The sequence below is a fragment of the Melospiza melodia genome, chromosome 24 (genome assembly GCF_035770615.1).
Source record: "Melospiza melodia melodia isolate bMelMel2 chromosome 24, bMelMel2.pri, whole genome shotgun sequence".
In the NCBI taxonomy this organism is placed as follows: domain Eukaryota; kingdom Metazoa; phylum Chordata; class Aves; order Passeriformes; family Passerellidae; genus Melospiza; species Melospiza melodia.
Window position 1 is genome coordinate 4,504,531 of NC_086217.1, and position 12,212 is coordinate 4,516,742.

The 12,212-nt window shown below is 40.3% G+C and overlaps 1 protein-coding gene across 15 annotated transcripts in view; it reads right to left on the reverse strand.

The window, feature by feature from the left end:
- The window catches only part of TNRC6C (trinucleotide repeat containing adaptor 6C), a 59,407-nt gene continuing 47,195 nt past the window's right edge, over positions 1-12,212 (reverse strand). For 10 of the 15 annotated variants that reach the window (XM_063175700.1, XM_063175699.1, XM_063175697.1 and 7 more), the window contains 5 exons: positions 10,374-10,490; positions 7,886-8,083; positions 6,540-6,610; positions 4,796-4,935; positions 1-3,216 (listed from right to left, as the gene is read on the reverse strand). In XM_063175700.1, the coding sequence (XP_063031770.1) occupies positions 2,856-3,216; positions 4,796-4,935; positions 6,540-6,610; positions 7,886-8,083; positions 10,374-10,490 (887 nt within the window). In that variant the 3' untranslated portion in view covers positions 1-2,855. The remainder of the gene's footprint in view (positions 3,217-4,795; positions 4,936-6,539; positions 6,611-7,885; positions 8,084-10,373; positions 10,491-12,212) is intronic. The other 5 variants (XM_063175702.1, XM_063175701.1, XM_063175694.1 and 2 more) reach the window with 1 other exon arrangement.

The following is a 12,212-nucleotide window of genomic DNA, read 5'->3' on the forward strand; positions in this document are numbered from 1 at the left end:
TTATTTCAACAGCCAAGAAAAAACTGCAATTTATTAAGTTTCAAAGAATCTTCGTACTCTTGAAAGCAACTTTCGGTGCATGTTCTTTTAACAATCACATTCTATGAGGAGAATAAACATTAAAAGCCACAATTGTTGGTTTTCTTTTTAATCTCAGAGTTACAGACATCTTGAATTCAAAAGGAAAGGCAAAAAAAAAAAAAAAAAAAAAAAAAATAGCCCCTAAAAACAAAACCCACCTGTTCCCCCCACCCCAACCCCTCCAACAGAAATTTTCATTCCCAATTTGAAAATATCAGGAGTTTTTCTACAACTCAATGCTAAACTTCAGCATGGAAAATTGTATGTAAACACGCACATACACACATACATATTTTATATAAGTGTGTGTGTGTATATATATGTATATATAAAATATATATGTAGGAGGCGTGTAATGGCAATGAGATGCAATTACTCTGAGGAAAGGTTATTCAGCTAAATACACTACTAAAACTTGAGGAAAAACAAAAAAAAAACAAGTCTTGAACCCAGTTTGTGCATAGTTCATGATCCTCTATAAAACCAGCTTTTGTTAATTTGCAATCTTGCAGGACCCTTTAAATCTGATAAAACCATTAAAAAGCTAATCTTCCAAAAAAAAAAAAAAATGTAATGCACAAGTTTCCTGATCCAAGCAGGCAGGGAGCACAATGTTCATATAATTTTTAAAACATACTTGAAGTGTATGTTATTCCATTGTCTTTCTTCCTTTCAAAACAATCAAAAACATTGATCTTTTTTTAAACATAAAGCGATTTTTTAATATATAAAGCACTCTTCAAACATCTATTTCTTTTGAGTCCATTATTTGGTAAATATGTAACTGCTACACATTAGATTAGGTATTTTTCTTCTTTCTTACTGTCTTTTTTTTTTTTATTTTATTTTGTTTTTTAATAATATCTTCAGTGCTAGGAGTTGGGTTTTAAAAATACATGAAATGGTGTGGAGTTGCTCCTCGGGAAACCCGGCTTTCCTGAGACATCTTCCACCATGTGCAAGATAGTGATCACAAAGTTTTCGCCACTTTGACGAAGAGGAGGAAAACAACAACAAAAATAGTACACAGCAATGGCCAAAGAAAAGGATAATACAACAACACTGTTCAATCCCAGAGCTCTGAAGTAGCATATCTTCATTCTGAAAATAGTTTTCTTTACGATGGAAGTCTTTTTTTTTTTGTTTTGTTTTTTCTCTTTTTTTTTTTTTTTTTTTAATTCCTTTTTTTATTTTAAAGTTTGAAGGAGAAAAAAAGGTCTGTAAACAGGTGGGAGCCAAAACTCCTGGCTCCTCCAAAAGCAGTCAAAACTTATGTCCAAGTGCTTGTTTCTGTTCCTGCTTGCAAGGGAACTATCAACTCTTTACAATTATCTATGGCCACAGTTCAACAAGAGTATTTTTTTTTTAAACTTTATATTCCGAATGGAAAAATGGTGCAATACTCCGGTAATAATTTTCTTGCATTAGTCCACAATAAAAAGCCGCTAAAGGTAGATATACATATTATTCTCCAGAGATACACACTGTAATTTTAAAATGCAATAAGAGTCCTTGAGTAAACATTTACACGTGAATTGTCGCCGGCCCCTTCTATCAGTTTCTTTCCTTTTTTTTTTATATTTCCTTTTTTTTTTTTCTTTTTTTGTTTTTTGTGTGTTTTTACCATTACAGGATTAGCTACAAGAAGGGCTGCGGACACTCAGTGCAAAGTTAGAAGCTAATAACAATTAAACATTTGACCAATGAGCAAATAAAAAGCATATACTGAACCAAAGGAAAAAACTTCACACGTCGAGTTAAACCACATGTGGGCACACGCACACACAGGCACACACACACACTCACACACTCACTCACATCTGTCCCAACAAAAACATAGTCTGAACTTTTAAAAAACAAAATTCTTAGAGCCTGTTTTTTGTGTACTGATGCTGACCTGGAAGTGTAATAATTCAACTCAGAAAGTGTTCACATTTTGTTATTGGCCTGCTGGATTCAAGTATTTGCATGTTGATATGGTTTGTTGCTTTTTTTTTTAAGTATTTTTTTTCTTTCTTTGTTGATTTTTTTAATTTTTTTTTTTTTTACTTTTTATATTTTTTGGGATTAAAAAAATGACATGAAAAAGTAATGAAACAAGGGTAATGTGCATAGGCAGATCCATGGGAGTAGTGGACACAGAGATACCCCAACCCTGCCCTCCCTCCCCCCCTCTCAACCTGTACAGTCCAGAGTTGCCACTGGGAATCGTCACTTTTCTGTACCAATGGTAAAATATCGCACTTCACCCTTTCTGATTATTGGGTCCGCCTCTGTAATGTGCATAATAGTCACAGGCTCATTTAAATAGGCTTTCATTTCCCCTTCCCACCCCCCCCCAAGTTGATAAAATAACCCTTTCCAGCCCAAATTCTGAAAAGTGCCCTTCATGATAGACCTATTCTAAGCAGCTTTTATACTTGGTTTTGAAAAATCACCATACAAACATAAAAAGACGACATAAAACAAAACAAAACAAAAAAAAAAAAGCCATGAAAAAAGTAAAACCTGTCATTAGCATGTGACACTGACCAAAGGAGCCCATACTGTTTCAGGAACAGTTCACAAGGACTTCTGCAGTTTCAGATTCAATATTGGACAGAGGTACTAAGGAGGGCTGCCAGTCTCATGGGTTAAAGCTGGATTCTTCATCAAGCCCGGGACTGGAAAGGGTTACCATTTTTGAATTTTTTTTTTTTTGAAAATTTTTTTTTTTTTTTTTTAAATTCTCTGTTCTCCTTTAGTGCTGATGATTGTTACTTCCACCGTGTCTCCTAGATGGACTCGCCGCTGAGCAGATCCCCCGGCAGGAGGGTGTTGAGGGGCGTGGGGCTCCCGATGACCCTTCCGTCGTCGGCGCTGGGGGGTCCCCAAAGGCTGCTGGAGTACTGGGGCACCCCCCCCCAGAGCAGGTCGCTGCTGCCCTTGCCCCCCAGGCACGGGGGGTTCCAGTGGCCGGCGTCGGGGCGCACCAGCCCGTGCGAGCTGCCCGAGGAGCCCAGGCGGCCGGGCGTGGATCCAGTGTTGGACTGCCAGCTGGAGGTGGGCGGCAGCGCCTGCCCCTGCGCCAGGAACCGGTTCACCTCCTCCTCACCTGCAAACTCCGCCAGGATGGTGGTGTTGCCCAGGACACACCTGAGGGACAGCAAGGTGGGAGTGTTGTTCCAGATTGCAATGCAAGACCATCGCTTTATGTTTTCTATTACCATAAATCGCTTTATGTTTTCTATTACCATCTGTATGGCAGATTAGCTTTTGTCAAGCAGGCAGTTTGCCTTATCTCTCTCTGAGTGCCCACAATCACACCTCCCTAGGGAGGGGACATTGCTGATAACAGCTATTGAATGTCCCTGCATGGCGGATAAGAACTACAGCATCCCACTGGGAGATGAGAGCCCGGGGGAGGAGCCAAGCATTCCTACCCAGATATAATTCAGAGGTTTTTGAGACACCAGCACAGCTTCTCCACTGGATTCCCAGAGGAGCAGCAGCTGCCTCTTCTTCCACTGGATCTTCAGAGGAAGAATACATCCTTCTCTACAGGATCCCTGCTCCAGCAGAACCACCCCTGACACTGCAGGAGGGCTGAGCCACAATTCCAATGGGACTGCTGCCAGCACCCTGACCCACAGGGTGTCAGGCTGTGTTCTGACTCTGTCAGTGTTGTTCTAGTGTACTGCATTCTTTATTTTATCCTTTTATTTGTTTTCTTCCCTATATTTCCTGCTCCCATATATTTTTTGCTCGAGAGCCCCTTAATTTAAAATTTATAGCAATTCAGAGGGGTGGGGAGAGGGTTTACATTTTCCCTTTCAGGGGAGGCTCCTGCCTTCCTTAGCAGACTCCTGTCTTTCCAAACCAAGACAGGTTAAAGGGTGCTTTCTGTCAGGAATGGCAGAGGGAATTGAGATTGGTGCTTGTTATTGTTTATTTAGGGGGGATGGTGGTAGTGTTTGTTTATTCAGCGTTGTTGGTGGTGGATCCTTACCCAGAAGCCTGGGCTAACTGGGGTCTTGTTGGTTATGGCCTTGGGATAGGGTTGGTTGTGGTTGGGATAGGGTTATGTGGTTATGGCCTTGGAATAGGGCTGTTTGTGATGGTAGGGCTTGCTATAGGGGGTGTCCCCAGAACCTTCCTAGCTCCTCCTTCCATTAAATGTCAATCCCTCCCAGAACCTGCCCTTCCCTTTAGAAACTTCCCTGTCAGTTTTGTATCCTTTGAAACCCCATTAGTTCACTTAAGCTGCTCTCCTCCCTTAAAATCCTCCACATGGTATTCCCTGCCTTGTGTTCCACCCCACTTCTCAGATTGGTTAAAGATTGTATCCTCCTCTGAGACCTCCCCTGTTTATAAGCTGTTGTTTGCCCTCAGTTTGGGGTCCTGTGACCCTGGATTTGGGGAGTTTTGCCATCAAATAAAGTTACCCCAGTTCACCCCGGGCCCATGCTGCTGCATTTTTGATTCTGCAGAGCTTGAAAGGGGGATCTGTCACACCCCTGATATCACCTAGCTGGGACTTAGGGTGCAGCAAGACAATTATTTATGCTGAACAAAATTTTCCAACACCCTTTTATTCAGTATCTACCCCCAGTTCACTTTTTCCTCTCTCATTAGGTAATCTTGAAAACCAAGACTGAATTAACTAGTGAATCGGTTACGCCTAAGAAAATCTTTTCTGGCTTGGTGATCAAAGAAAAATGGAGCAGGAACTTACATGTGCAGAGACTTCTGGGCCTTGGCTGCTTCCTCCTTGGAACTGTATCGGACCACAGCATTGCCTTGGGTCAGGTTCAAGTGGAATGTGATGAGGGGGCCGTGCTGCAGACACAGCGTGCGCAGCGTGGAGCCATCGATCTGCAGGGACAGGGCACAAAGGTTACAGCTGCTCCTGCCTTCCCTTCTGCTCCTCTTAAGGGGGGATTGAAGGGTTTCAGATGGTCTTTTGTGTTTAGATGTGTATGTTTATTTTTATCCATATTTATTATTATTATTTATCCTTATTTATTTATTATTATTATCCATATTATTATTTTTATCCATATTATAACTTGTGAGTTCTATAGTATTTTACTAATAAGTTAAAAATGATTAACTATTTTTCTAGATAAGGTTTTTTAAGGCTAAATTATCTAATTAAGAAATGACACCTAAATTATTTTTACTTTGAACTCAATAACTAATCCTTCCAAGTCCACAATGTGGACTTTTCTATCTAATTACAAAATATTACCCAAAACTATGGAGAAGAAGAAGGGTTAGTTACTATCCTAAAACTTCTATTTTGCTTTATATTACCCAAAACTATGGAGAAGAAGGTGAAGAAGAAGGATTAGTTACTATCCTAAAACTCCCATTATTAATTATTTTTATATTACCCCAAACTATGGAGAAGAAGGTGAAGAAGAAGCATTAGTTACTATTCTAAAACTTCTATTTTGTTATATATATATTGCTATTTCAAAACTTTAAGTTCTTAACTTTAAGTTTTTAAACTTTAAGTTTTTAACTTTAAGTTTTTAACTTTAGATTTTATTCTTTAATATTGTTTAAGTTTTATTGTTTAATAAACAAGTTTTTCCCCACTTTTCTCCAAAGAAGTATTTTCCCCCAAACTGGTGATATTTCACACGTCTAATTAAACTACACACCCATAATCCCAGTGCTATTAAATAATTTTTGAAGCTTTTTTTATGGCTTTAGGTTAAATGTAGTATTTTCTAGTGAGTTTGTGCCTTTTAGTACAGAAAGTTTAAAATTCTTAGCATGCTGAGTTCCAACAGGTTACCTGTGGTATTGTCATTTTACCTTATATGCTTAATTAACAAGTATTTAAAAGCTAAAGAAGAGTACAAGTGAAAGTAAAGTACTTAATTGCACAATTATTGCTCTCTTCATTGAGGGACACATTCTGATTTTTAAAGAATTCCCTAGAGTCCAGAGCACAAATTTTCTCAGTTTAGGTTATACAAATTATATTTATCATTAGACATCTACAGAAATCCAGACAGAAGTCAAAGGGAAAACACACTACATAAATGTAATTAAATTTTTCCCAAGGTTAATTTGGATGTCTGCATCCAAGGCTTTGTGGCTTATGTTCTCCCTTTGGAATGACACCATGAAGGACAAGTAGAGGATGTGACAGACACATGAGAAGAACCCAAAAAACCCATAGGAAAATCAGATTTTACATCTCTGTCTGTGCTTTATCATTCACCTCCAAAGTTACACACAGAGAAATGGTGCCCAATGAATGACTAATTACAGGCTTGAAAATTCATACTTGATTTGACAGCACTTTGAAAACGTAACAAATTCCCTGTAGAAGACAGGTGATAAATGCAGAATAATTATTCTTCTTTCAAATGAATCAAATGGCCAAGGCTGCTAGATGTTATTCTCATCATCCCTTTTACTGCAGTGTTTTTTCCTGGCCAGTTTTGCAGAGTTGCAGTTACCTGGGGGGTGAGGTTCCGAAGAACCAGCCAGCTGCTTGTTCTCCCTGAGCTGTCAGTACTCCATGCAGAACCTGCAACACAAATTCCACAACAAAACATTCGATCAAGGTCTCTGGAGAGCACCTTACAGGCAAATTAATCTGGAATCACAACAGACTAACAAGCCTCAGTGCTGCTGAAAACAAATCCTACAGCAGTTTCCTCGCATCGTGATTTACTGCCTCCCTTGGAAGGAAAGGCTGCTGAATGAAAAGCTGCTCTTGTTACTTTTCAAAGATCTGTGGCATTTTTCATACTCCCACAGTAAATATTAGGGAACTAACAGATGCAGGTATGGCACTGCAACAAGCTGGATCCTCAGGATGCATTGCAATTAATCTGGAAGACACATTTTAAAAGCAGTTCTGATGTCCAGGCTCAGATTGCTGCCGGCTAATAAAGATTTTTATAGCACTGCAGCACTCTGCTCTCTTGTCAATGACAGATTAATGTGTATGACTTATTCAAAACAGGTATTTCTGCACTGACAATGTCCTGATTGAAGATACAAGAACATAACCAAAAAATCCTGCCCTAACAACCTCAGCCTGGTGCTTTACAGTAAGAAGCTGTACAAGCTTGATATTTATGAGTGGCATTTGAGAGTCACAGTGCATTCTGTGGGTGCTCCAGAGAGAATCCTGGAGCTTTATCTGACCTTCCAGGTGGGGGTTTGGTGAAGAAATATTCAAAATAAATGGCAGGAAGAGGGAAAAACATTTATTCTCAACTAAGTGTAAGCAGATTATTAAAAGAGCTTTATAAAATAGAAGTAATATCTGCATATATATCTATATTTGTATCAACAGAGATACCTAAATACAGATATACATATTTAGCCAGATCCATGGCTTCTCAAATTAATATTAAAGCAAACAAAAGCATATAAAAAAAGGGGCCAGCATGAAAAAATTAAGGCATTCCCTGAGGGCCCTGCAATGCCATCAGGGCCTAAATGCTTCCCATCCATGGGTTCCATATTAAATTCCACAGGCTCCTCTTGGAGTCTTAGATCACACCACAGAACAGGACACATGTTTGAAAGACATTTTTAGAAATTAAGGAACTGGGGGAAAAAAATCCTAGTTGAGAGTTCAAGAAAATGGGCAATTCCTATGTAACATCACCACCATGACCAGCTGAAAGGTGCTTCATTTACAACTCATTCAAAGTGAAATAAAGAGACAAGAGATGCATCCCCAGACCAGAACACTCCAGCTGTGTTAAAGCTCTGGTTTCTGGAGCCTCACAGGCAGAGCAGAAGCAAACAATGCTGAAAAGAAAGCAGAAAAAGGAGCTGTGAGTACCAGAGGAGTAAGAAGAGCTGGTCCAGCCCAGGGGACTGGCACCCCACGTGGAGGATGGCTTGGTGTTGGTTAGGCCTGGAGGAGGTCTGGTTGGAGCTGTAGTGTTTCTGGGTACCTTCCAGAGTTCGTGGGACAGAGAGGCTTGGGTGTGAGAGATTGGGCCAGAGGACCACGTGGACTTGATGTCTGACAGTTTACCTGCAACAGAAAAACATTTTGGTGTACATTGGGGTGTTCTTCACCAATGGGCATCCTGGGCTACATCCTCCCAGCTTCTCAGGAGGAAAATATCAACTTTCTGTACCATTCAGTGCTATAAATCCTGTATTTTTTGAACCTACTTAAACTAGTGTTCACAATTTTCAGTACTTCTGTGTTTACTGAGCCTCACACTACCTGCTACATACAAGATCCCTTTTGAAAATCTATTGTTTTGTTTTCTTGTAAAAGATGATACATGGAAACAAGTCCAGAAAATGAATGTAGGTATTTGAAACCTGATTTTGCCAAAATTATAATGAAACACTTCAAGATTGTCTCTCTCAAAGGTTTAACAGGACTTAAACACTTTTTCTTGCACAACTCATTGTACCTAATATGAAGAATTCAGTATATCTATGTTCTTCTGATGCATTATTAAAATTCTAAAGATCAAAGACCAACAAAAACTTTATTTCTGAATATCTGAAGTAACCTATATTCTTTTTTCCAAGTATTTTTGAGAAAAACTAAGTCTTCAGAAGATCAGAGCACACCACAACCGTTCAGTCTTTATAACTTTCTGTTGTGCTTGTACTTTCCCTGATCAGTTTTCAAACTCTTACTGCTGTAACTGCCAATTCAAAGTTTTATAAAATAACACAAACCCAACAACAGCAGACACATTACAGCATTCAGAGGGGCAGACTGGATTGATTTAAATAATGGATAACAAAACAAATCTTTATTCACCTTTAGCCTTTCTTCCTGATACCAACATGTGCTGTGCAATCAGAGCCCAATTTCCCTGTCACAGCCCAGTCCTGCTGTTACCAGCACTGGCAGCACATGGAGGGCTGGAATGGACTGAAAAGGACACAAATCCTGCATCTTCTGCCCCAGCAAATGATGCTGTGACTGTGCTGCCCCAATGTTTTAATGCTGATTGCACAGAATAAGAAAATATTTGGTCTGATAAAGTCCAAGATGCAAAGATCTTGTGAATTTTTATAAAACTAGAACTGGCAGTTTTAATTTTCAGTGCTTAAGACATCAGGCAGGCACTGAGTAATTTTGTAAGTCCCAAAGCCAAATTTACCAGCTGCAAAATCCCAGGCTCAGTTACACACACACACACACATTCCCCAAATTGCCTCCATTTATCTCAATTGTTTAACTCAATTATTTCATATTGAATCATAACAATTTAAGTGAAAGGGCAACCACTCTCCCATCTTCTGGCAAATTGTAGCAACAGAAATAATTTGACAATGACAATGAGGACATCAATGAGTGTAAAATGGTGAGAGGAGAGGAGGAAGTCTGAGTTTGAGAGCTCAGAGCAGCCCCCAAGACTGGCACAGCACTACAGGCCAGGTGTTGCTATGTCACTACTTGTCATGGGGGGTAAAACAAACATTAGATGACACTGCAAAAACAACAACAAAAAAAGGCAGAAAATAAAGCAGAAATGCATGGCAGATAAAGAAAAGCAAGCCACTCCTTTCTTTTCCTTTCACTGGAGGAAAACATCCCAAACCATTCCTTTTTGTTTTGCATTCTGCAGCCTGACCCAGAGGCTGCACCCTCAAAGAAGTGGAGGGGCTTCAGTGGATCAGCATTTTCTTATCTAATCCATCTATACAGCACAACTTCATAATGGGACAAAATGCATATTTAGGCAGCCAGTTTGCAAGCAAAGTTTCCACGTTTTGCAAAAAGGAGCTCCAGAATTTAGAGCTCAGTAAAGAAAATGGGGTAATTATTTAGCTCACCCATATAGGGGAGCATCAGGCTTTGGCCTGATTACTAAAAGGCACTGAAGAAAAGGAAATTATTTAGCTCACCCATACAGGGGAGCATCAGGCTTTGGCCTGACTATTAGAAGACATTGCAGAGCCCCAAACCCAACCCCCAGAGCCATGACAAAAGTACCCCTGGAGGTACTACTGAAACTGAGGTGTTTCACTTTTACAGTGAGTTTTTTACACAAATTTCACATCAGTTCTTCCAGGAAGGGTCTGTTCCTGCTGAGGCCCTGGGCAGTGTTCCTCCCCCAAAGATCTTGATGCCAGAGTGACACCAAGTGGGAATAAATCCATTTTTCCTCAGCACAATCCCAGGCTCACCATCCACCACTCCCCACCGCAGAGCTGCCAGGAGAGCTGCCACCCAGCACAGGGCTCCAAACTCACTTCTGCCTGGGGTAGCTCTCCTGTCAGCACTGGAAAAGCACTCCCTAGGGGCTTTTCCTGGGAATGCAGAAGCTGTGGAAGCAGAAAGGCCGTACCTGCAATGCTAGGTGCAGATGCAATGCTGCTGAAAGAGCTACTGTAGCCGGAGGCACTAAGCGGCCAGGCACTCGATGAAGGCAGCGTGGCATTCTGAGATGATGTTGGGGATGACCCTGCAGAACCAGCAGAGAAGCAACTAAGAAAGATGGGCATAATGATGTCTGGTGTGACATAAGCAAATCTGTTATGTGCAAATACAAACCATGCAAGGAATTCTCCTGAATTAGCCTGGTCTCTGAAGTCTAGGAATGAAATGTTGCTGGAAGCGTGATAAAGTAGAAGGAAAGAGAAGCAAGCTGGCACAGGAACAATTCTAGTGCAGAAGGTAAATTCTGTATTTCCTTTAAGATACATGACTCAAACAGTCAGTGTTGAAGTGTTTAGTCTCAGAGGAAAAGGCTTCAATTATAAATGTCCTCTGCCAGCTGACTTAGGCAATGGGAAGTGTAGATGAGCAGAGATGTGTATGATAAATTACCCTCTTACCATGGGTGATCTGTCCTAAATTACTCAAGGTAAACACTTCCCCTACATCCTAATGCCCACAAGTATTTTTAAATTTTTGCAGACTTTCAGTAAAAGCAAAGATATATTTCAGCTATCTCTTCTCAAACTGATAACATAAATGAAACAGCACAAAACCACCTCAGTAAATCATTGATAATCTGAGCAGCTATCTAAGCACATGCACAATTTCCTTACTGGCAGCAAATGAAAGAAACTGAACATAAAATCAAAAATCTTCATTGCAAAGACCAGGAGAGCTGGAACTATTCTCTCTAGCCACCAACAAAATCAAGTGTGTATCCTGGGTGAGTTATCATTCCTGACAAACAGAGATGGGCTGTGATACTGAAACATCTTTAACTGACTAATAAAAATAGGTGAGCTCTGTAGCAAAGAGCACTGTGTTGAGGTAGAAGAGAAGAAGTAAAAGGACAATCTCATCCCTCACAGCTCAATAAAAAACACAGGCTTTGTTTTCAAATGGAACAGCAAGCAACCAAACTTCACCTTAACCAGACTCCCTGTGCTCCAAGGGACACTGATGCAGACATCAGTTTAAAGCAACAGAACTCTGTATCAAACCCTGTCTGGAAATAATCTATTCCCAGGCAGGAAGTATGGAATTATAGCAGATTCAAAGGCTCACAGAGATGAAAATGGTGCTGATTCCTTGTGGCTACAACTCTCAGCTCACAGAAGCTGACCTTCCAAAGTTCTACTAGCAAACAGGGCAAAGTAAAAATCAACCCAAAAGCTGAAGTTTTACCTGTTTTTAAGTGCACAGGGTAAGGACAGCACACCCCACAGCCTGACCCTCTACCTGAGGAGCAGCTCTGTCAACACAAGCTCTGTGCTTCAGGCTGCAGTTATACAAGCATAAAGAAACAGACTCTGCAACTATAGTTCTTAATAAAGTTCTATTATTACCAAGCTAAAAAGCTAATCAGGAAAAGAAGCTGACCCCCCAGAGGCACTGGTTTTAAGGTCTGACCTCTTGAGGGCCAGTGTACTTCTGCTAAGACCATCTTTGTTGACTCTGTCTAATGAGAGGAGCTATTTCTTCAATCCACAGGCAGATTATGCACCCACAGAGCTCATGTTCCTTCTCTAAAGCAGCAAGTGGATATCATCTGATTTTACAGGGAGAGCACTGCAGGTTTAGGTTTTTGGCCTGAGGACTATTTCTTGGGTGAACTCTATTTGAAGTGTCACTGAATTAAACATTTTACAGCTTTTCTTTTTATAACTTCAAACCTGCCTGTCCCCTTGGAAGCACTTTGGAGTCATTTAAGTTAATTCAACCTTACTCATTACCCAAATACTTCATG